Genomic DNA, 26,858 nt, shown 5'->3' on the forward strand with positions numbered 1-26,858 from the left:
CATTTTAACATTTGACCTTGGGTGACCTGGTTTACTTTTTCAAGTTCCCCTCATATCAAGACTTCTTTGCACAAAGTTTCCACATTTGACTTTTGACCTCGGGTGACCTGAGGTCGATTTCCATCTTTCCCTCATATTAAAGCCATATTATAACATTTGCTGAGGAGAACGCCCTCAATAGTTTTCCAAATTCTGTTTTTTACATGCCATATATTGTACTTTATTAAACTTACATACCCTGAAAAAATCAAGACTATAGGTGCTGTAGTTTTGTCATAATCCGAGATTTTGAATAAAACGCGGTTTATTATTACGATGGAAATATTAGTCGAACGCTGCATACACGATATTGACAACACAGTACGCGTGCATGCATTATGCGTATGGATGGATATACACATCAAAGGATAGTAACGTAACACAACCGACGGAGTAATACACATTGGCGACATCGGTGCTGGTAGTAAATTCCAATTTTCTTTGCTTTACCTCGGTTGTTTGGCTCAAAATTAAAAGGGGACATATCTGATAATAAAAGCTAACATTTTATGGCAAAGAAATACTTATCTATTTGGAATGAAAATGTTATAATATTGCTTTAAGGATACTTTGCACAGATTTTCAGCCAAATCAGGCCCATTTTAACATTTGACCTTTGACCGTGGGTGACCTGAGGTTGACTTTTGCATGTTCCCCTCATATCAAGGATACTTTGCACCAAGTTTAAGCCTAATTGGGCATCAGGCCCATTTTAACATGTGACCTCTTTTGATCTTTGATCTCGGGTACATCAGGTTGACTTTTTTTAAGTTCCCCTCATATTAAGGATGCTTTGCACCAAGTTTAAGTCCTGTCCAGCAAACTTCGGCAAAGTTTAATATTTGACCTCATTTGACCTATTGGCAGTTTGTACATCACCAGTTCACCACCAAACCAAAACATCATATAGGCCTATGATACAATTGGATGTTTCACACCCAATTTTTATAATACATGTAGGTCTTGCTCTATATCCCAGGGTCTCACTATATTTAATCTTGAGATACTTTTGGATGAGACAGTTCTGGAATGGGTTTTAAATAATACAAAATTCCTAAATTAATTTATTGATGAATGTTTGCAGTGGAAATACCATACATTATATCTGGTCCATATCTCACACAATATTGGAGTCATGAACAAACCCGCATTTTATGTACCTGATTGTACTCTGTATCAGTGTTAACTCTCTCTGGAAATTGAGTGCGCCAAATGAAGCATTTCTCCCCAAAATTGACTCAATTTTGTCTCAGTAATTCCTCAAATTGACTAATTGTAATACAGCATTGCAAATTGTTGTGGGCCAAATATAATTTTCACTGGGCCAAATTTGAGACATACAGCCTCTGAGTAAACACTGCTCTGTATTCTCCATACGGTATTATATTCTTGTTAGGGGCTGGTATTTTCTACGGAGGGGGGGTCCCAAATATACAGTGGGCAGGTCATAGAATTTTTAAGACCAAAAAAAGGAATACAATTTTGTAACACCCAAAATAGGGGGGTTAGTGAATTATTAAGGGCTGTAGTGACTCAAAATTTTTGTGCACTGTGCACGCATTCTTTAACTTCACGATCAAAATGTGCGTACAATCTATAGCTTTATACCAGGTAATGCAAAATTTTTACATGTTCCGTGTGCCCCTTACATGCAAGATTTGGGGGAACCCGAATTTAAAAACATATGAGAGCAGGAAATTGTGCATATATATATTTGAATGTGTTCAGGGACTGTGCAATAATTAAGAGCCCTGCCCAGTGTATCACCCCGATATCTTCATGGCAGAAATCGCCATGGTAGGTTGAATCTACAGCCACGTATGGCCATTTTGTTCCGACCTTTGACACGCATAATGAGCCGAGGGACATCCCGACTAAGGCTACTGACAATAGCCTGGTAATTGACTTCTGTGTGTAAGATTGCTTGTATACGCCGTGTGAGTGAGTAGGGGTGCTCACACTATGCTGTGTGTGACCTCTGTGTGGGGGTGAACATGTATACGCCATGTGAGTGAGTGCTCACATCAGAATATTTTTGTCAGTTTTTGAGTTCAAGACGCACGCTTCTTTCTCAAGACGCAAGCTAACGACTATCATAACCGTTGAACATATATTCAAGTGCAAGGAAAAAATCTGTTTTCTTTATACGAAATCATTTACGGGAGATATTCATCATTTTCTATACCCTGGTATCCAAAGATTTATCGTCTGAATATCAATCGTGCATAGCACATTCACATGTATCAATCCCGGGTATTCATTTCAGTGTCTCTGGCTGTATAATGTAATTATTAATCGGGCGATGTCTGTGTGCCCTGGGGGGAGGGTAAAATTGGGGGCAAGAAATTTTTGGCAAGCCAAAATGGGGGGCAAGCAATATTTGGCAAGCCAAGAGGGGGGAGGGGCAAGTGATTTTTGGCACACATTTATGGGGCGCCTTTTCCCCGGTGGGTTCAGTCTTCACTGACAATGTGTACGCATGATGGTTCCAATTAGGGGTACTTTTCAAGATATGTCCGCGGAATTTTCGAAGACAAAATTAGGGGTGTTTTGGAGCAAAATTGTCCTTGAAATGAAAAATAGGGTGTATTTCTAGGACTTTCGTCCGCGTTTTACCGCTACAGTTTTCGTTATTGGTCCTCATTTCCCCGTGAAATAGGGGACAATTCAAAAGCGTCCTTGAAATGGTAAAAATAGGGGTATTTATTTTGGAAAAATGTCCTCGAGTTTGTAAATTAAAGCCATAATGTACAATCTCATAAATATGAAATTGATTACTTGTTTTGAATTTTTTTTTTTTTGCATAGGCCTATTTGTAATGTTTAGGCCTAATTGTTTACACATGTCCCAACTTGCACCTAAATGGAATCGGTCACATTTTTTGTCTTTGTAGGTCAACAGAGCAAAGTTCAACAAATTATCATAATTGCAAAAATTATGATAATATGTCCTCCCATAGAACTGCATGTTAAATGGGCAAAATATCCAGTGGGGTTTCTTTCACTTTACCTTGTTACATTTTAAAAACTTAAAATGGACAGCAGCCCTAGTTATATAAGTACCGGTAATATATGATTTCAAGATTTTGAATAAAGAATAACAACAATTAAATTTGACGGAAATATGTTAATCGTATATTAATTGAGATCCAAAAATTTTGACATGTGCAAGGTGGAGGGCATTTTTGGCAGGCCAAGAGGGGAAGGGGGGAAGCCATTTTCATTTTGGCGATCGAGCCGCTTCGAAATTTCCCCCGGCTCATAATTATTGCACAGCCCCTATAGCCCGACACATCATGGCCCTACATTGCTCCTTCCTCACAGTAGGGAGAAAGCCTGAGGAGATGGCCAGTGGAAATCGTAGTGACGGAGGTGGAGTACCTCGGCATGACTAGCTCGAGATACGTCTAGCTAAAATACAGGTTTACATTTACTATCTTACATTATCTTGCTGACTGACTATCAGACTATCTAGGCCTATAAGAATTCTCAAAGAGGTCTGCCAAAAATTGCTTGCCCCCCTCCTTCGATGTGCCAAAAAATCTTTGTCCCCCCCCCCTTTCGATGTGCCAAAAAACCTTTGCCCCCCCCCTATAATCCACCACCCGGAGGTACATATAATTATTGCACCACCCCATATGATATACTATAGGCCTAAAGGTTCAATGGATTTAATATTTAATAGGCCTATAGGCTAGAGTCCGAAGTTTTCCATTTTATGGAAAAAAATCACGGAATTGGAGGTACAACAGGGAAAGTGACATTTTTGTATGGTGTGACAAAAATTGTTAAAAGATATTAGGCCAAGTAAAAATAAAACATGTTTCACGTCCGGTTTTCAAAAAAAGGGGAGGAGGGGCTTTTTATTTTCTATTTTTATCGCAAAATTGGTGTAAATACCCATACTTAGAGCTGTTTTAGCGCATACAACAATGTCTGGAAAAAGAAGGAGGCCCTTTTTTATTTGTTGTTCTGAGAGTTACACCCCCTCCTATGATCACAAAACCTTCCTAAAATGTTTCTTGTATCTTAACAAGGCTATAGAAAGCATTCCAACTTCCTAGACATATTTTTGAAAAGTTATAACTGAATTTCAAAAATAAAAATATATTTGAGGAAACCCGGGGGTCACTCCCATTGTGGCCTGTACACCATCCGCGATAATGAAAACACGTAAAAAGGGCAGTTTTCCGCGCGTAACCACGATACGCGCGTCACTCGTTTAGGGTGTCAAAAACATGAAAAATTGGAAAAAGGGTAGCAAAATTGCAATTTCTAAATCGCTGAAATGAAATTTAGGGTATGAAATTTGATGTTAGGAATGAAATCCCTGTTTAGGGTGTCGTTTTAGCCAAGGGTTAAATCCTTGTTTAGGGTGCTTTTCAAAAGTTGAATTTCATGGATGGTGTACAGGCCACAATGGGAGTGACCCCGGAGGAAACCTCAAAAAAGGAAGCGGGAGGGGACGTGAAACATGTTTATTTTTTTATTTTGCCTTAGAGAAATAAATGTTAAAAACAATCATGAGTTGTGTGTGTCAATTTCTGTGATAAATATAGGCCTACTGTTTAATAATACCGAAATAAAGGTATTTTTTTATATTATTATAACCAAGGCATGAACCCCCTATTATAATCCCTCCAAACATCGTATCAGTCGGCGGTAGCTGTAAAAGACAGAAAACAGAAATGACAGAAATGACAGAAAAGACAGAAAAGTTTGGAGTTATGAATTAGAGAGTTGTCAAGAAGCTGTGCGAGTTAAAATGTTGGGAGTTAATGTATAAGGTGCAATGTTCCCATTAATTGAATGTTTGCTGGATTGCCATCAAACTTGGTGGATAAGACTACCATCGGGTGCCGAAAATTCTCAAGGTCATGTCAAGGTAATCCCAGACTTTAGATTGTTGGATTGCCATCAAACTTGATGCGACCACCATCGGGTGCCAATAATGGTCAAGGTCATCCGAGTATAGATTGTTGGATTGCCATCAAACTTGGTGAATGTGATAAAATTTAGTTTCTTTAATTAAACAAATTTTTGAGCTACAGGCACCTTAACAGTGCCACCCTTATTTTCAGCTTCATGATTGCCTCCTTACCTGCCATGTCCGTGCAAGGATTACTTTCATCATTTCATGTACTCAGATCAACAGTGGCATAGCGAACGGGGGAGGGGGCGTCAGGGGAAAAGGGCAGCTTTTCAACCGGCCTGGGCTTTTTTATTAAATTGTTTTCATCTAATTGTGGGTAACTTGTGAACTTGCTTATTTTTGGAATGGATACAAAGTCTTCAAGTGTGTCTCCTGCTTTATCACAATTTGCTGTGCCATATAAATAGTAAAAGCTAATAAAATTTAATTGTGATGATTTGTGGGGATCAGCATCCACCCCTCTCCATGTACTCCACCACCACAAAGTTCTCGCCAAAATCACATGCACTTCAAATTAAGTAGCTTATACTCGCCACTAAGAAACTCTAAAAATATGCAGGTATGCAAAACGAACCTGCTGTGTATCAGCAGGTCCTGCAGAGGGTCAAGGCTTTCTGGCTTTGAGGCACAGTCCAGACTTTTGTTAGTTCACCACGTAAACTTATGGCTCAAAATTCGGACCGCTCGCCAATAAGTTTACTGCTTTCTATGTTTTGAAATTTGTTGACGTTTTAACGATCCCGATTCGGTCGCTTATTTTAGCCGTGTCACGTCACATGCATGACGCTGGTGGGTACCAACCAAACTTCAGAAAAAAAAAACCTCGATCGCCGATAACGATGCGATATGGGACTTACATAGGATTACACAGAGATATTTCTTGCCAAAATTTGACCATTTCTAGGCAAGTTGGCCCTACTTTGTCTGCGTTATATGAAAAAGGACAGTCTTAAGTAAGTATAAGTGCAACGCTTTTGATGTTTTGATGTTTTGGGAGAATGGGAGAATAAAAAACAAAAAAATGTTGGAGCCTATTCTTGACTGTGTAATATTCCTTCAACCAGTTGCCGTGCGGTAACAGTCTTATACGATGGACAGATAGTATCAGTTTGTGAATGAGGACATCGTATAAGTTCCTTGTACTAGACTTTTGTGACAGTGTTACATAATACAGAGGACCACATAAAGTGTATGGATTCATTTCGACTCATTCTCACTCATTTGCATTCATTACTATCAATTCATAACTCCAAACTTTTCTGTCTTTTCTGTCATTTCTGTTTTCTGTCTTTTACAGCTAACGTATCAGTCGGCCTATTATCGTGAGCAAATTCCAATCAGAGTATATTTATCGCGATATTGAACACCTTATTTTGACATTATATCATTGTTTTGTTTATACATTTTAAGTATACCGGTACCTGATCTCATCATCTTGTAGGCCTACAAAAATGTACCAATACTATTCGTACATTGTACCTTGTGTATTTTTAAGCTCTGTACCTTGTGTATTTTTAAGCTCTGTTCATGAAACACCATGAACACGGATTTACAAATTTTAGAACACGGATTACAACACGGAAAATGGATTTTAGAAAACGGTAAACTTCGGACTCTAGCCTAGGCCTATTATTTATCATGTTTATAGGCCTATAACATGATTGATTCAAACTTACCAAAATGGTTGAAGGAGGATGGAAATCCCAGGACAAAGTGCTCCAAATTACTTTAGGCTCTGTTCATGTGTTTGTTTACCTATCATTTGATGTTGTAGGCCTACATGTGCACTTTCATCAAGCTCGAATGACCATGACCCGGGATGATCAATTGATGTGACCCACTGACCCAGGGACCCCGGACCGGACCAAGGGATCAATTAAAATGGGTTGCCAAGCAAAATAAGGCCAAGTCGCGTGGAATAGCCGCGAAATGTCGCCCAAATAGCCAAAAATCGCCCAAAATTTAAAAAGTCGATTTAGGAGATTCTACACTCGCTTTTTATTTTGAAATTTTTGAGAAAGGCTGAAATAAATTATAAAAACTAACAAAAAATGAAAAAAAAATTTTTTAATTTTTTTTACTAACAAACAAGCAATAAAAATAAATAAGAATAGGCCTAATAGGAAGTGAATTGTAGGCCTAAAAAAACTAAACAAAAACGGATTTTTAATATTAAAACTTCAAAAATAAAAAGTCTGCTCGGAGGGAGGGTTCTACATCCCCTTTTATTTGTGATTTTAAAATTTTTAATGCTAATATAAAAACAAAATAAAAAGTTTAAACTGCAAGAAAAATAAAGAGTCAGCTCCGGGATTCCACGCACCCTTTTATTTGTTACATTGGGGGAAATGCTAGGATAATAATACCAAAAAAACTGCAACTTTCATTTTTGACAGCATTCTACCACAGATATTGATTGCGAGTTGGGCGTGGGCCTATACTTCAAATGTTATCTTCATTGTTTATTGTCTTCCTTATAGAAGTTTTGAGTTAACACTTATCTTTTTTGCAGGTGTTTCCTTTTATTGTTATCCCAATAAGTGCCCGGGAATAAGTGCAGTAGAATTAATCTCTTTAATAATTAGGGCAAATTGTCTCAACTGAAATAGGCCTAAGCTTTTAGTGTTTTACCCGGGTGTTTTGTTAATTTGTTTATTGTAAAGGATAGGCTATCCAATAAACAAATTATACAAGTGAGATTTTCCCCCGGATTTTCCGGGGAAATCGCGGAAGTCGCGAAATCGCGTCACGGAAGTCGAAAATTGCCCAATTGGGCGCCCAAATCGCGGATTTGGCAACTTCAGGTCATTCATATCAGAGAGGAGCTAGTAGGACCACTTTCACAATCACAACATCACTTCAGCTTAGACTCGCTGAGGCTCATGGACGCCGTTCCTATGTCCATGCTTCAGCTCGGCTGTTGTGCAATCAGGCAGTAGACAGATTCTTGGTTCAGTTCAGGAGACTCCGGGAGCAGACTCTCATCTCATGCTCTCTTCTCTTCTCTCTTCCTATCGATCCTGGTCTTCTGGCTGGGTCATAAATGCCCGGCATAAATAAATGCCGGGACTGTTCCGAAACTTCTGAATACAGTACTGCCATGCTGCTCAATCAATGCATGAAAGCCTATACAAGCCAACGTGTACCTGGGATTTTCAACAATTTGGTAAGTTTATGTTTTGATATCATCATAATAAAAATTCCTTTAAAAAAGGAATGGGCGCCCAACTGTTTGGATACTTTTTTTTTCTCTTTAAAACAATAATGTAATATTAGCATAGAAAGAAGTCCATTAATTTTGTATTTTAAACAAAGAATATACGGTCGCATGTCATAAATTGGGTATGCAAAAGGGTGGAGGGATTACACTTTTCTGAAAATTGCGATACAAATTTGATTGGCTTTCCGTAACCCCATATCCTACAGCAGTGGTTGATACCTCATTTTAAGCCTAATTTTATACTCTTTCAGTCTACTGAAGCATATAATTATATATTATTCAGTAAAAAAATCACATCAGTTGAAATGAAAAATGCCAGGGGTGGAGGAGCAGGCGGATGTGGAGCAGGCGGATGCGGGAGTGTGCAATAGGGCCTATGTGAAAATTCACATGTCAGCATGTCAAAACTACTGGTTACTTTTTCAAATCTAGTGAGGGTATGATGTATTGAAAGCTTTGAATGTTGAATTTGTACACCTAAAACAATTACTAACTATTTAAGGTGGTACTACACCCTGTGATAAATTTTGTGACTAATTTTGCATTTTTCTCAAATAGTAACTACACACTGGTAACAAAAGTTATATGTATATTATAGGGACACGGAATCCAATTACTTCACTGAAATTTCAGTGATTCAAGACAAGGGGTTCATTATTATGTTAAAAGAAATGAGGTACATTCTAGCGGTACCTCTTTTCTTATCATAAATAACGTACCGCTTGTCTTGAGTCACTGACATTCCAGTGTAGTAACTGGATTCCTTACCCCTATAATATACATAAACTTTTGTTACCAGTGTGATATTATTTTTTGAGAAAAATGCAAAAATAGTCACAAATTTATCAAGGGGTGTAATACCACCTAAAGGGTTATATGTTCCTTTTTTCATTTTTAATGAAACCCTAGTTGAATTTCAGTATTTTTAGCAATATGCTAATGTACATTTCTCTTCTTGATATTCATTTCCTCAACAATAGAATAACCATCTAAGCTAATTACTCGTAAAAGGTCATTGACCTCCACAATGTAATTAACATACGTACAATTATTTTAAATAGTTCATTTCAAGCATTAATGTATTGAGAACATATCCTCCAAATCTGATGACATTCTTGCATAAAATAAAAATTTTACAGTCATTTTTGTAATTGAGGTCCGATTTGAGAAAAATGCATTTGAAAATTGAGATTTACATAGACGCCTGTGTATTAATTAATTAGTAATTAAGCATTATCTCAAAAATTAAGCATGTGCTAAGGTTAAAAGTGGTGTTAATTGTTAGAGGTTGTCAATATATACAACATATCAAAAAATTCATTTTTTGTCATTTTTGACCATGTAATGGAAATTGTACCCAACTTATGACATGCGACCATACGCACAACATTTTATCCCGAACATATCAGAAAACAATAATAAAATCAAATCCAAGCAAATTGTGGTTTTATTTCTAAGCTGGGCATACTTTTAAGCAAAACAGTTATGAAGTAAATCTAGCAAGACCGAAATTAGGCGCTCTTTGCAAAGTCAAGCCAAACAAGAGAAATGTGTCTGATTGGGGAAGGTGTTCTGACAATCCAAATATAAACTTAGTCCACCTCAAATGACCTGTAACAATTTGTGATTGACATTACTTAATTCACCTCGGATGACTTTGATCTGACATTCAACTTTTTCGTTCTTACACCAATCATATCCATAACAATTTAACTCTTACAACTTACTGTCAACTCTCTAATTTAAAACTCTAAATTTCTGTCTGTTTGCCTTTTCTGTCTACAGTTCGTTACAATTATTATGATCAGCAAACATTGCTGGGTAGATAACAGGATTTAGTTATTTACTTAATCCAATCATGGAGGTAGTATAGCTACAACCTTGGCGAAAAATGTTGCCACACCTGAGCGTTAATTGGCCAACATCCTTCCCCGCTCCCCTATTGCAATGTTGATTTGGACAAAATCGTCATCATTTCTACATTACAGTCTCCCAACATTGGAAAATGGGGGTGGGGGGTGGGGAAGGGCAAGTGTAATCTGAATGTGCATTTGCAACTATTATACAAAATAGTGCGTGCGGAACTATCCCATATTTAGCTTCGATTGCGTGCTTTTAACACCAGAATGTGCGGGTGTGGCCCTGGTGTGGCAACGAATTTCCGCCAGAGTTGTAGTAGGCTTACTACCTCCATGATCCAATCATGGCAATAACGTCAATTTTGGTCTTCAGTGTTTTAAAATACAACAATGTAGAACATGTATAATTAATATGCCGTGCTGTTTGCATAGGCCTACAGTTTTCCGCCCAATTGTGCCACCATATTGCAACTTTGGCAATAACCGCTATATAGATTCTATGGTAATTAGCAAACAAAAGCCATCAGTAGAGTCCTCGTTAATTGATTTTATCACTATGGACCACAATAGTCTCATCCCAATGGCATAGTCCAATAACCTCAATTACATAATCATAGTGCAAAATTTGACCTCAAGTTGCAGAGTATGAGTTTGTGTACCCAAATTTTCAAAGGATGAAAGTAGGCCTACAAATGTATATTAGGCTTAAGAACTGTTCCCATGATGAGCATGTTGTGGATCCTAGTGTATGGTCAAATGTCACCGTCTATCGGGTTTCTAAGGCACATGGTAAACTGGTTGAACCCATACAAAGGTCAGGATTTATTTGGTGTTTTTATAAATCCTAATTTTGTATTTTAAACAAAGAATATACGCTCACCATTTTATCCTGTGCATATCAGAAAACAATAATAAAATAAAATCCAAGCAAATTGTGGTTTTATTTCTGAGCTGGGCATAATTTTAGCAAAACAATTGCGAAGTCAATCTAGCAAGAGTGAAATTAGAAGCTTTTCACAAAGAATCACAAAGTCATGCCTATATTTTGGCGCCTCTGTAGAGGGCGCCAAAAACCAGGGACTACGGTCTTTTGGAATTAGCAGGAGACCGGGGCAGGAGAGCATTGATTAAATAGCTCTTTTGGAGCCTTCAACACATGTTCAAGGAGAGCTGTAAAAAGCATAACATGATTTACAATAGTCTAGAATGTAAGTAGAGCCAAAAAAAAGTGCAGCATTAGGCCAAGTAAAAAATAAAACATGTTTCACGTCCGGGTTTTCGAAAAAAAGGAGGAGGAGGGGGCTTTTTATTTTTTATTTTTTATCGCAAAATTGGTGTAAATACCCATACTTAGAGCTGTCTTATCGTATACAATAATGCCTGGAAAAAGGAGGAGGCCCTTTTTTATTTGTTGTTCTGAGAGTTACACCCCCTCCAATGATCACAAAACCTTCCTAAAATGTTTCTTGTATCTTAACAAGGTTATAGAAAGCATTCCAACTGCCCAGACATATTTTTTGAAAAGTTCTAACTGAATTTCAAAAAATAAAAATATATTTGAGGAAACCTCAAAAAAGGAAGCGGGAGGGGACGTGAAACGTGTTTATTTTTTTATTTTGCCTTATAGAGCAATTGCTCTCGCTCTCCTCAAGGCAGTTCCTAAAAATGTTAACATATTTGTAGCCTATGCCCATAGGCCTATATGCATGATATGGTATATCATGTCAGAAATAAAAATATTGTTCTGGGACTGATTATTCGGACTACTGTAAGGCTAAGTCGATTCCTTGTTTCCCGTTACCCTACTCCGCTCAAAACCAATTGCTGGCCAAATATTTCATTATTTTGAATAAAATGTTGATTTCTAACAAACTTTAACATGCAGTAGGCCTACCAATAAATAATTGTGGTGTTTAATATAACATAAATCTCTTTCTGTTGATTTTCAGGGATATTTTCTTTGCAGTAGGAGCATGGTATATGGCTAATAATGAATACCTACTCACTTCTCTGTCCCGCACTTTTTGATCTGCTCTGATCTCATCCCGTAAAAAATATTGTGAAACTTTTGATAATAGTGGTTGTAAACTACATCTGTAAACTACAAACTGTGATTTATCACATGTATACATGGGTAGTCATTGGTTTACACCTGTAACAGATGCAATAATGAAATGGTATGAAATGTAAACTACGAACTGTGATTTATCACATGTATACATGGGTAGTCATTGCTTTACACCTGTATTGCAATAATGAAATGGTATGAAATAATGAATAATGAAAAATGAAATGGTCACTGTCTACACAGTCATGAAAAATTGTGTAACGGGAAACAAGGAATTGACTTTCATTGGCCTAAGGGATGGTGCAATAATTATGTGTACCCCGGGGTGAATTACATAGGGGGCAGGGCCGTAGCAAGGTTGAATAATGTGGGGCGGCCATCACAAATGTGGGGCGGCCAAATTACAAATATATGCCCAAATTGAAATAAAGATACAAAGAAAAACATAACAAATTTCTCAAGAAGTGGGCGGCCATGGCATCCCTGGCACGCCCGCTTCTCTGACCCTGATAGGGGGCAACATTTTTGGCAGGCCAGAAGTGGGGGGGCAAGCATTTTTGGCAGGTCAAAGGGGGGTCAAGCAATTTTTGGCAGGTCGAAAGGGGGGGGGGTGACACTGCCAAAGGGGGGGGGGACAAGCAATTTTGGCAGACCCTTTGAGAATTCACCACCCGGGTACACATAATTATTGCACAGCCCCGAAGTAGCTGAACACTACAGTGGTGGATCTAGAGCAGTCTGAGGCCCCCTGGGTCAGTGGAACAGTGCCTAATTTGCATAAATCCAAAATGGCCATTTTTTATGCAGGCATGGTAAAATTTGTTTCTAATGTGACAATTTTTTCTTCAAATTTATGGAATTTTTACCTGTTTTTAATGGATTTGTTCATTCAAAATTTGTGAAATTATTTTTTGAAATTCTGCATTGGACTCTGATCATCATTCCTACAGCTCACGGTGGATCAATCAGGGCTCTGTTAAAATGTCATGATACATTATTGATTACAACAATAGACTCCTGAAAGTTGCATATTGCCCAAGCCACTTGACTGAATTTATTGGAATCCACTTGACTTTGCTTCATGTACTTCTAATTGATTATTGATCACTCCTCATGCACATACAATGGATATACTACCAGCATGGAAATAAGAGAATTCTCTTATTTCCAGGGTTGCCAAACCAGCGATTTGTTAGCCCAATTAGGCGACTTTTGAAGATTTTTCCCATGCGACTTTTGACAATTTCCTGTCCCATAGAAACCAATGGTTAAAAAAAAACACTTTTCAACATTGGCTCCCGCGGTAGTTTCCTGGCCCATAGAAACCAATGTAGTCCAGGCCCTAGCTAGAACCCGGCCTACACCGGATAGGGCAGAGATTTTGACACTTGATTTGGGTTATTGGACCTTTGAGGTTAACGAATCACAGAGGTGCTTTTGCGAAAGCGGCTGCGAATTCGAGAAATCCAAGATGGCCGCCAGCCATTTTGAAAATTTTAAATTTTAGTTTTCACTCAATATTCATGTGTAATACATCATTCTATAGGTTTTTGCATACAAGGAATCAATTTCTGACATTATTTTTATGATTGAAGGTCAGTATAACATGTTTACATTCAAAATGGCCACTGAATGGTTGCCAAAAGATGGGGTTTTCATTAAAATGCATTTAGAATTCAATATTTTAACTTATTTGATGTTAAAAATAACCATGGGATGCTGATATTATGGTGACAACAAAGCATAAGTCGTCTATGTCATTTCTATCATCTCCTGGATATGTTTAAAATCAAAATGGCTGCCAAAATGGCCGCCAAAATAGTCTTTTTCATTAAAATGTGTTACAGGAGTATTATAAAGTACCAGATTTACAATGAAATGGTGCCAAACATTGTGTTCTTTTGTATTCAAAGTATCCCTCTGGTAAAGGGGTAACAATATGACATCGGCATCAATTAATATTATCTCATATGGGCATGTAAACATTCAAAATGGCCGCCAAAATGGCTGCAAAACATGATTTTTTCATTAAAATGGTATTTAAAACAGCATTTTAATAGATGTTGTGTTAAATATTTCCATGGAACGCTGATATAATGTTAAAGGGATATTTCTATCCCAATTTCTTCCTGCTCATGTGTTTTTACATTCATAAAAGAATCTTAAATCCTAAATTTCATGCAAATCGGACATTCCGTTGGCGAATTATGGACTATAACATACCGTATATTTCAATGGTCCATAGGATTGTGTGTTATACTTTCGTTGGCGACAGAATAAAATTCAAAATCGAACATGTTGGCGGTTTCTCTGGAAAGGAATATATTTGCAAGATTCCTCTTGCACTTGATCATTATGCACCTAGTATATAAGGGGTCCCGTTGGTATGAGCATGCCGGCAGAATCATTTTACGACAGAATGTTAACCATATGCCATGAAGCTGAAAAATGACATCTCCTGTAAAAACTGGTATCTTGAAAGTTGGTGTAACAGTCATTTAAAAGAATATAATATACTCTTTTAAATGACTGTTACACCAACATCAAAATATTATTTTGGTGGCCAAGTTGAATTTTAAACATGCCCAATTACCCATAAGTCCATGCTGTTTTCCTATTACTGCTATGCTATAATGATTATGTTATGTGAAAATACTCTCCTTTTATGGCACCATCCCTTGAAAACCAGATACCTAGTGTCGCTGTAACAGATTTTGATGAAAAAATAATATTTTGGTGGCCATTTTGGGAGTCAATTTTATTTCTTTGAACTTACCCATGGGATAATTTTGAATGACATATTTTACATTACCCTTCTGCCACAAAGATATTTTTGGATCTCGAAGAAAGCACTCATGTGGCACCATTTCCTTAAAAAATCAGATAAATTACATGTTGTTGAGACATAATATTATCAATTTAAAAACTACTTGCATGGTCATTTTGGAGGAAAGAAAGAAAGGAAAGAAAGCACTATTGTTGCACATAATACATTATGTAAATTGTAAGTTGCTGGAAGGTATGGGTCTTGCTTAAAATGCCATATAGTTGAAAGCTTTCCATCCTGTTTCTGTTTTATGGAATTTGATGGAAAACAAAAAATAGACTATGGGGCAGGTTGGCCCACTTGTGCTGGGCAGGTTGCCCCCATTGTGTTTATGGGCAAGAGTTATGCATACTTTCTCCATTTTCACCCATTTTGTGTCAAATGAAGCAAAATACAATTTACACACCAACACTAGTCAGTTCCATGGATAAAATTGTTCAAAGGCGGAGTATAGTACAAAAAAATCTATATTGTTGTCCTATTTGAGCACTTTTTGACTGGAAATAGCAATATTTCAATATCATATTTCTTTATAATTGGGAATTTGTACATAAAAAGTAATTCATCACTCAGAATAGTTAATAATGAACAAAAAAGTCAATTACAATTGTTATCCACAGCCTTTCAGTTTTTCGTTATGGGTTTTATAAGATGATTGGTTAACGTTATTTCCTTGATTTTAGCTATTTCCTCAAGAATGACCCATGATGGCGCCAAAATGAATTTTATTTTTTGATTATCTTGGAACTATGATAGGTGATATCTTACCGCAGTTGTAACTTTAGAATGTTTTATTGGAAAGAAATATGGCAATAACACACAGTTTGTGCATAGAGGGCCAACCTGCCCGTTTGGTGGGCCAACCTGCCCGGCCTGGTTAATTTTCTTTTTGCTCTCCCCTCCAACTACTATAACTTTTGTATAAGTCACAGAGCCATATACATTTGTTAGCATTTACCTAGAGTAAACAGCTCTCAAGTATCAAATTGAGAGCCTCCTAACCCACAAACTGAGCTCTCCAGATAAGTGGGGAAAAAGGGGGCCAACCTGCCCCGGTCTCCCTTACTAGGTGCATAATGATCATTTGCAAAAGGAATCTTTCAAATTTATCTTATAAATTTATAATTTATATCTAGAGAAACGGGCGAAATGTTCGATTTTGAATTTCATTCTGTCGACAACGAAAGTATCACACACAATCCTATGGACCATTGAAATATATGTTATAGCCCATAATTCGCCAACTGAATGTCCGATTTGCATGAAAATTTGGGTTTAGGTTTCTTTCATGAATGTAAAAACACATGAGCAGGAAGAAATTTGGATAGAAATACTCCTTTAACATTATATCAGCGTTCAATGAAAATATTTAACACAACATCTATTAAAATGCTGTTTTAAATATCATTTTAATGAAAAAATCATGTTTTTGCAGCCATTTTGGCGGCCATTTTGAATGTTTACATGCCCATGAGATCATATTAATTGATGCTGATGTCATATTGTTACCCCTTTACCAGAGAGATACTTTGAATACAAAAGAACACAATGTTTGGCACCATTTCATTGTAAATCTGGTACTTCATAATACTCCTGTAACACATTTTAATGAAAAAAAGGCGATTTTGGCGGCCATTTTGGCAGCCATTTTGATTTTAAACATATCCAGGAGATGATAGAAATGACATAGACAACTGACCATAATATCAGCAACCCATGGTTATTTTTAACATCAAATAAGTTAAAATATTGAATTCTAAATACATTTTAATGAAAACCCCATCTTTTGGCAACCATTTGGCGGCCATTTTGAATGTAAACATGTTATACTGACCTTCAATCATAAAAATAATGTCAGAAATTGATTCCTTGTATGCAAAAACCTATAGAATGATGTATTACACATGAATATTGAGTGAAAACTAAAATTTAAAATTTTCAAAATGGCCATGGCCATCTTGGATTTATCGAATTAGCAGCCGCTTTACATAAAAGCACCTCTGTGATTCGTTAACCTCAAAGGTCCAATAACCCAAATCAAGTGTCAAAATCTCTGCCCTATCCGGTGTAGGCCGGGTTCTAGCTAGGGCCAGGACTAATGGTAAAGAGATAAATTGGGCGACTTTTCGATTATTTGACCCGCGATTTGGGCTGAAATCTTTTGGCAACCCTGCTTATTTCCATGCTACCAGTGACTTTGATAATTGCCCATCTTGTTTTCACCAGTTTGAATTTTCAAATGGTTGCCATTTGAAATGGTTTTCAAATGGTTGCCATTTGAAATGGTTTTCAAATGGTTGCTTCCAGCAAAAACATGCTCCCCCACCAAATATTGCTTGCCACCCTTTGCACCTTAATATTGCCTAAATTTGTGAGAACCTAATTTGCATATAAATTATATTTTAATGTTTCTGCACTGTTTCATAAGCTATTGAGAGCACATTTATTTAGAAAAATGCCCATAAATATCCCTGCCAAAATCTCCCCCCCCCCCTGCCTTGAACTTACCAAAAATCTCTTGCCCCTCCCCTCTCGATCTGCACAAACTTGTTTGCCCTCCAAGTCCACCTATTTGCCCTGATAAAAATGGCTAATTGCTCCCCCTCCCTGGGACCAGGACTGAACAGATAATTGCACTGCACCTTTTCTCTGCAGCAGTATGTGTATGAAGACAGAGATAAAAAGACTATGTAGTTCCCGTCTGAAATTCTGACAACTAGACGGAAACTGCTGAACTGCGCCTTTGCCCTGACGTAAGGCGCTAATTAGTCTTTTTATCTCATTAAAGCCCCCTCCCACCCCACATACTATCAAACGCCCATTTGAGGGTTCTAGCTCATTACCCAATATTTATTTTGTTGTGGATTTTTCTATTTTTTCACTAGCATAATTTCATTTCATTTTTCATCCCAAGGTGAAGATGGAAAATACTGAAGAGCTACCAGAGTGGATTCCTGATGCCATCAAAGATCACACCGAACATAAGACTCATATCACGCAAGTATTCAAAGTCACAAATGGACTCCATAAACTACAAAAGAACAAAACCTTCTGTGACATCACTATCAAAGTAGAAGACACATCATTTCCAGCACACAAGGCAGTTCTAGCAGCATGCAGTGACTTTTTCACTGCGATGTTCATGTCAGGTTTTCAAGAAAGTCACAAAGCAGAAGTCACTGTCACTGGCACACCAGATGCATTCCAAGTTTTACTGAACTTTGCTTACTCTGGCAAGTTGGAGCTCACCATGGAAACAGCCATTGATGTCTTGGAGATGGCCCACTATATCCAGTTTGATGATGTGGTGGAGAGCTGTAAGTCTTTCTTGAATGAAGAAATAATTACTCGAAGAGTTGATACCAAAGATGTTGTGAGGATTTACTCCACTGCTGATACGTTGAGTTTAACAAAACTTGTCAACAGCTGTAAACAAAACCTGGTGGATATTTTTAAGAAATTAAAGCCATCGGAAGAGTTTCTAGAACATGTGACTGCTGCAATAATGGAAGAGATTCTTGAGAATTTTGAATTGACCCCTGTGAATTTGACAGATGAAGAAAGGGTAGGTAGTGTGTACTTCTTTCCGTCAGGTCAGTGGATAAACGACTAGTAATGTAGACTATACCATAGGTAATCAACCCAAAACACAGACCCTTTGAGTCCTAGCAATTTTGCCTTCCATGCTTCCCCAGAGTTAATGGGAAGTTCTCTTTTACCGATCCTGGGTCAGGCAAGTTTTCTTTATATCACATCCGTGGTCTAACTGTCTTGCCGTTTGTAAAAGTGGCTACTTACATTGTAGCCTGACCAAAAAATGCAAATCTCAGCAAACAAGGCAATATTTGAAATGGTTAAGGTTTACTGGTTTAGTGGTTTTTTAATTTCATTGATAGTCTATTGATCATATGGCCATTAACATGTGTGCGCACGCAAAATGAGAATATCTATCTATCTATCTTATCTTCCAATAAGTACAGTCCTCTTAGAAGTTTTCACTCCCGAGTATACATAGTCGTACTGTGTGCGGTGCAAAGGGTGCGAGCGGAAACACAGATTCGCTGAGTGCAGATGAAGTGGTGCTGATGTGCGAGTAAAAAGGTCCTCTTCCAGTCTAACGAAGCGACAGTGGACTCAGCCGGCTTCGGAAGGTCTCCAAAGACGGGGCAGATACATGAAGCTGGTAGTGTGTTCCACAGGCAAATGACGCTCGGGAAGAATGAGAACTAGGACTGGATCCTGCAGTGTTGTAGTCTAAATTGCAGGTGGTGGCCTCATGGTTGTTTAAGTAGCTGGAATGAAGTAGGGTGGACCGCTTGGAATGGCGATTAGGCCGTGAACAATCCGGTATAACATGGTGACTTTGTTATGTGCTCGGCGTTCATTTAACGACGGCCATTGGTGATTTTCAAGCATCTGGGTCACACTGTGTCAAGGATGGTAGTCGGACTCAATGAATCTAGCAGCTCGTCTTTGCACCATGTCTAATTGAGAAACCATGTCCTTGGTGTGAGGATCCCATACGGAGGAGGTAAACTCAAGCGTTGGTCGAACATACGTCTTGTAAGCCTGGAACTGGGTCATGCATGTTATGTGCCTACCATATTTGAATTGACAATGGGGCGGGGCCAGGGTTGCCAAACCCGCGATTTGGTAGCCCAATTGGGCGACTTTTGAAGATTTTCCCCGCGACTTTTGACAATTTCCTGTCCCATCGAAACCAATGGTTAAGAAAAAATTTGGGCGACTTTTCAAAATTCTCTCCCGCGACTTCCGATAGTTTCCTGCCCCATAGAAACCAATGGTAAAGAGAAAAATTGGGCGACTTTTCGATTATTTGACCCGGGATTCGGGCTGAAATCTTTTGGCAACCCTGGGTTGATAAAATAATTGATGCCACAGTCACATTACAGAGGATGAAAATTATTTGGAAAACAGTGTCCTAGACAAGAGCCAGACCATAGGATTTTACCATATGGCATTGTATGTTCACCCAGACCCAAGTCCAGCTTTTGTTAACTGGTCAAAAATGACATACACTGTATGGTATGAATAAACCTGTGAAGTTCTAGCTGTCAACTTTCATGATCTGCATTCAAAAGTTTTAAGGATGTCCATAACATGGGCTGTTTCTGATTTTAATTCTTTAATTTTAATTTTCCTTTCACAGATATTTGACACAGCAGTTGCATGGTTACAGCATCACTGGGAAGATCGGAAACAGTACGCAGCATCCTTCTTTCAGAAGATCCGTCTTGGTGTTGTACCCATCAGTCACCTGTCAAAGACGGCATTGTTCACATATCCTAATTTGTACAGTGTACCAGAATGTAAGGAGCTGATTGACAAGGTTATGGAGATGGTTGATCCCAGAAAAAGGAAACCGAATGATCCACCTTTAAACCACATAGATCCTAGCTTATTTGCTACCAGAACAACAGTCAATGTAAGAATCAAGTAGGCCTATACACATCAATATAGAATGAATCATGTCATAAAGACAGCACCCGTACCTTTAAGGTTACACAAAGAGACGATAAAAAACGTATAAAAGGCGTATAAAGTTGTTCTCTAAAACAGAGTTTTCTCAGTAATCAAATATCGCAGCGAGTGAAATGTTGGTGCATTGGATGTAGCTTAACATTTTTGTGTGTGTTATATACAAATTATTAGAATAAATTTGAAAATCCTTTGTTTAAAGCATTTTTACCCACCATGTTCACAAGATCAAAAACACGTTCCATGAGGTTTTTTTCAAATGTGCGCTCCGTATAAATCCACACCCGAGCGATTGTTTTCTTCTTTTTGTATTGTATTACAAATCGATCAAAGAAATAATGTTGCCATGGGGAAGAACCAAATACAGTACCGATTAAATTTTAAAAGCCCGTTTTGGGGGAAAATTTTGGAGAATTTGCTTGAGAAAAAAGCTGGTTTGTGAAATTATCGATATCTTGATTACGAGACGTTAATTTAGACATCTGAATACCTACATTATTTCTCAACATTCTGCCAATTGCTATTCCATTTGATTTTCACTCCAAATTGAAGCTAGTTTTGCAAAAAACGAGGTTTTCCTCCATCAGTTCGTTCAAAATTTCAGCGCCGACATGCGTGTTTATTCTAAGAGCCATAATGCGGACGCGATTGTAATCATCATGTAATTGCATCCAATTATAGTTATATCATCCGCTTTGAGAACAGTCAATTGCGTAAGCTGATCTATGGCCGAGTGGATAGAGCGTTGGACTGGGAATCTAATATGAACTATTTTTGTGGGTTCGAGTCTCCGTGTGGCTGAATTTTTTTTTTTTTTTTTTCTTTTCTCATTTTTACTTCCTTTCTTTCCTCTTTTCTTTCTCCCTTTCTTTTTTCATTTCTTTTTTTTTTCTTTCTTTTTTTTTCTTTTTTGTTTTTTTTCTTTCTCTCTCTTTCTTTTTCTTTTTCACTTTTTCTTTATTCTTTATTGCTCCTTTCTTTTTAGTTTTATTTGATTGATTCGCTGAGTGCAGTGAATCGTGATTGATTGTTTTTCACTTTATATAATTCAGAAATTTGTAGGCCTGCTAAGTCTGTCTTGTTGATTTTCATCCCAAATTCGATTTACAAATAATTGCTTTTTGATATTGTTGTTGTTGCTTACCCGGTTGCCTACCCTTTCATTGTATAAATCAGGGAATAGCAGCATTGATTTCATCAAAGATATCAAGGCTATAAATTCAAAATCAACACATTTTCCAGGGCGTAGCTTGACGAAGTGCCCCAATCAATTTTAAAATTTATAAAATCCTTGAGAAAATTGCCGCGGCTTGTGCCCCCGGCATCCGAGCTCCGGGCACGAGCTAAGCCAAGTTTCATAGCCTTTTCATGTCTTGACCGTGGATCGATATTCTATTGTATATAAGTAGGCCTACGTCCCGATACGCTAGTTCATTTTCTGCATGGCTGTTTCTGTTATGAACTTACGCCCCTCTGAAATCAAGCGCATGAAAAACTCTCGGCTAACCTTAATGCAACAAAAGTGTATATTGAGATGAATGTTAAGGCTTACGCCCCTCTGAAATCAAGCGCATGAAAAAACTCTCGGCTAACCTTAATGCAACAAAAGTGTATATTGAGATGAATGTTAAGGCTTTTAAAGGATATATTTTAAATAATACTCTTGTAGCTACAGAAAAACCTATTGAAATTAAATATTAATTGAAAGTTATCCATCACTATGTAATATGCGCAAGTCGCCAGTGCAACAATTAGCATATATCGGATCTTAGGGCATGATGCAATCGATATTTGCTCCCTGCTCCAAAAAGTAAAAGACATAGTAAAAACCTCAGGAATGCTCAACAACTTGACCCGCCTAGATGCAAGAAAACTCGCTACCAAAAAACAACAATTCCTGCAGTTGTGAACCTTTTAAATTCTTATTTTGTTGTTTGTCAAAATGTGTTTTTGCTATTTCTATGTTTTTTGATGTATGCATTGTTAACCGGATGTCTCAGTTTTCTGACTGTATTTCTGGATTTTTATACTGTATTAAATAAATAAATAAATAAATAAATAAATAAATAAAATATGACCTATAGAGGTCGCTTTGGGCTATGTCATGCATGGTCACACTTTGCAATTCACCTCTACAACTCTGCATGCTCCTTTTTAAAAAAATACTCCACGACCGTGTCAAGCATATCTTCACAGCATAAGCAGGTTCAGATTTGTGTTTATCACAATATCGTCAAGCATATGTGACCCCTCGGCACAACTGAGCCCTGAAGTCGCCAATCATCATTTTTGAGATATTCAACCAAAATATTCTGCTTGAAATTAGCTTTAAAATGATGTATATCATGTCTATAGTACTTGACATTTAAGTAGTGAAAAATCAATAAAACAGTCAATAAATCCTTTGTTTCCTATTGTTTATTGTTAAGTTCGATGGAGCATATCTCAATAGTGGCACTGGCGACATCCGGGCTCAGGGATTTCTTTTAGAATACCCTACCACTGTAGATTATCAATGGGGGTCTTTTATGAACGACCCATACACATACACTGTGAATGTAAAAAATGGTAGGGTATTCTAAAAGATAGCCCAGCAAATCATCGATACACATAGTTATATACGAACAAGTAAATCTGCAAATGTGTGTCACAACCCCATTAGCTCGAGTTGGTAAAGCACTGGACTTTTGTACAATTTCATGTTTTCAAAAGCGATCGATAGTAAGCACATTATGCTAACTATCGAGTTTTTACGGTATACAAATTGCCAAGTCGAAAGCAGACTGACAGATAAATACTAAAATTAATCTGATCTAATTTGATTGTTTTTCCAGGCGCCAGTATTTATTGCAGGTAATGGGCATCGCAAATTGTACTATGATCCCGACTGTGATTCTACGGATAGCACAGAATGGTATCATATGGATTTTTTTCCTGATCTGCCCAAAGAAGACTGTCCAGACACACTCAATAGCTGCTGTAATGCTCAGGGACATCTGTATTATGCACAAGGTACAGGGCGACTCCCACGTAAGTTGAAGTGCCCACAGTTTCTAAAGTTGGATATGGCCAACAACCAATGGTACTCTTTAGCACCAATGATAGAGAGAAGAGAGAGTCATCCTCTTGTGTACATGAATGGCAAGATCTTTGCCATTGGTGGGGGAGATGACCCAGCATCTTGTGAGGAGTACACCATTAGTGAAAACAGGTGGCAGTTGATGAAGCCCATCTTAAGTACTGATATGAACTTGGGTTCATTATCATGTGTTGCGCATGAGAGGATCAACATGATTCTGGTATATTATACTGATAAGGCAGCACAGGAAGGCAATCAAGTTGAACATATCTTGCAAATGTACAACGATGCTTATGCTTATTTGCCACGTAGAGAGAAGAATTGGGCAGTTGTTTTGAGGACAACTCATCCTTTCTCCAGTACCACCGGTTTAGTGGTACATGGTGGGAAATGCTATCGTGTAGTTGGCGGCAACTGTACTTGTAAAGAAAAAGAATGCAAATGGCATCATGATCATATAGTAGTTCATGAATTGATTATCGATCAATACCCGAGATCGGCATGGATAGGTGAGGAGCAAGATCAACGCTTGATTCCTGCAGAGTTCAAGAAGAAGGCCTTCTGTATCAACCAGGATGTGTTTGTGATAGTGGGCACACATTATCACAAAACAGGGATCAAGATAACAAGAGATCAAGTGGAACCAGTCAATTTAGACATGTGGAAAAATATGTTTACTTACCAGGATAGGACGCACGGCGTGTGGGAAACCATGTCTGCTTTCGGGGCTTATGGAAAGTTTCAATTCACATCCTTCATGGTTGATAGAGCATTGTGGGAGTATCCATCATAATCATCATTGTTTTTGTGTGCATGCTGCAAAAAAAGTTGCATGCCACATTCAATGCAGTTATGGTGGTCTTGCTATTAAAGAGAAGGAATTAATTAACTTGCATCTTGGTGGACGTTTGTCGCACACCCACTCTGTGGAATGGAATAAAGTGCAGTCAGTCATGCTTAGTCATGCATTATTCAGAATGATGCAACTCAGTCTGGGAAGAAGACTATCATGGGTGTGGGACCTATTTGATAATTGCGATGTGAAATTGATATGAGTTTTGTGTAGACTTTATAGATACCATAATCAACAGAACTTTGTAAAATATATACCTCCACCAGAGCTGTATTATAATGTTTCCTGGTTGTCCGTACATCATTCCGTCCATCCGTCCATCCAATAGATTGTGAGTGCAATTTCTCAGAACTGGGATAGTGATGCAATTTGGTGGAGGGGTCAGGGGTGGCAATTAGCGGTCTTCAAATTCTATTTGCTTTTTTTCACAAAATTGTGACGTGTCTTGTCAAAAGGATCTCACATTTAGGCAGGATCGTAAATGGAGAAATAGCCAAAAATTTATCACCAAAATTCAACCTCATTTATAACCAAAATTAATTAGTGCAAATTTTGGCCGTGGTGCCACAAATCCCTAGCTATATGCCACTTGGTTTTCTTTTTAGCTTATTTTGCATCAATTTTTTTTTTTAAATAATTTTTTATCTTGTTTCATTTACAATTCCAGTCTTGTGACGTGGTAATACAAATTTTTTAGTTGTTGGTTTACTGCATTTTCATTCAACCATATTATAATCTGTAGAAAATTAGCCGACACTGATACTGAAAATACACCTCAAATAAAGAAAGTCCACAGTTTTGTAACCAGTCCTACACTAAAACCTTTTCTTGTTATGACAATTTGATAAGGTGATATGCCGAATCTTGGGATAATTGGCAGAGGCCTGTCACTTAGCAACTTCGACTTTGTGCATCGATCATTTTGATTTGCAACTTTTGAAAATGCACCAACATTCATATACTGGTATCAATCTTTGTCAATTTAGAGTGTTTGGTTGAAATTGGTATCAAATTAGAGCTAACATACATGTAACTGCAGAGTCATTCCATATACTCACCTAATTTTCAGAAAAGGTTGGCTGGTCACCCTCTCAGATTTTCTTTAAAATCACTTATATCATAGACCTACAATGTATGGGTCAAATGAACACATTTCAAACGGTAGGTCTCAACTCCTTGTCGTTTCTGAGTTATGGCTTGTTGAATATTTGATGTTTTTTGACGCAATTTGTCCACTTCCCATTGAAATACACACAAAATTGTCCTAAATACCAACCCAAATTTTATTTTGTGGGAAATGACCCACCATAATCAAACTCTCACATATTCAAAATACTTCTATGATGTTCCTCTGTACCAGAAATCAAAGTGGTGTCAAGCCATCTTCATGGTTAAAAGACTGTTTGGAGATCGCATTGAAATACACAGTAATGTTCTAATTCCCAAAATGCAAAGTTCATCAATTTACTGTGTATTTCAATGAGAGATTCAAACACTAATTTAACCATGAAGATGGCTTGACACCACTAAGATTTTTGGTACAGAGGAACATCATGCAAGTATTTTGAATTTGTGTGAGTTTGGTTATGGTGGATTATTTCCACAAGGTCAAATGGGGTCACTGAACGGGGGTCTTTTGGCCGAGGAGTCATCTTTGAGCCCCTGTGAAATTTTTATTAAGCCAACGAGTGGTCTACCCTGCTATAGGGGGTCACACCTGAACCTATATTGCCTACTAAAGGCAAAATAGATGATGTCTGACATCTAGGATGAAGAGGAGGGGGTCAAAAACAGGAATATGTCATGTGCGTCAACATGAACATGCATTTTTATATGTCTATATCAGCAAATGAGGGGGAGATACATTGTTTATGAGTCCAGAATCTGGTTATTTGGGTCAAAGACACCCTAGATTCCAATTTGTAGCCCTGTAGCTTACCCCTAGGGGAAGATATGAATGTCTAAACTCGGAAAAAAATTAATGTCGCAACACGAGTGACCAAAAAGGGGAGTCTGACCCAATTTTCAATGGGCCGGTTCTCGGAATGACAAGGAGTAGAGACCTACCGCTTGAAATGTGTTCATTTGGCACATAGGGCTATGATATAAGTGATTTTAAACAAAATCTGAGAGGGTGACCAGCCAACCCATTAGGTGATTTGAGATGGACTGACCCTGCAGACTTTCTTTATATGAGGTGTTTAGTTAGATATGTTTTACTTTATATGTTACATTTCAGAGTGCGCATTTTCTCAAAAGTTTGTAAAAAGGCAAAAAATGTGTACGTTTCAAAGCTGCTGCACATGTTTTTTGCAGTGTGCATTCATCTTGAAGAAATAGAGCAATTCAATTTGTTATTTCTTCACATTTTTTGTTACAAAAATACTCTAAAATGTTAGTGAAAATATGTTTCAAAAGGATTTGTTGGTAGAATTGTGTGATTAATACTGAAATTAGTGAAAATATTTCATTATAATGTGTA

General features: G+C 37.7%; 1 protein-coding gene across 1 annotated transcript; it reads left to right on the forward strand.

Annotated features, from left to right (window-relative positions):
- Positions 1-7,905: 7,905 nt before the first annotated feature.
- LOC140168386 (kelch repeat and BTB domain-containing protein 2-like) lies at positions 7,906-24,871 on the forward strand. Its single transcript, XM_072191763.1, has 4 exons — positions 7,906-8,137; positions 17,860-18,510; positions 20,116-20,391; positions 23,279-24,871. Exons 1-4 carry the CDS (start codon positions 8,015-8,017, stop codon positions 24,314-24,316), a joined length of 2,088 nt encoding a protein of 695 aa, XP_072047864.1. The 5' UTR covers positions 7,906-8,014; the 3' UTR covers positions 24,317-24,871.
- Positions 24,872-26,858: the final 1,987 nt, after the last annotated feature.

This window comes from Amphiura filiformis, chromosome 13 (genome assembly GCF_039555335.1).
Source record: "Amphiura filiformis chromosome 13, Afil_fr2py, whole genome shotgun sequence".
NCBI lineage: Eukaryota > Metazoa > Echinodermata > Ophiuroidea > Amphilepidida > Amphiuridae > Amphiura > Amphiura filiformis.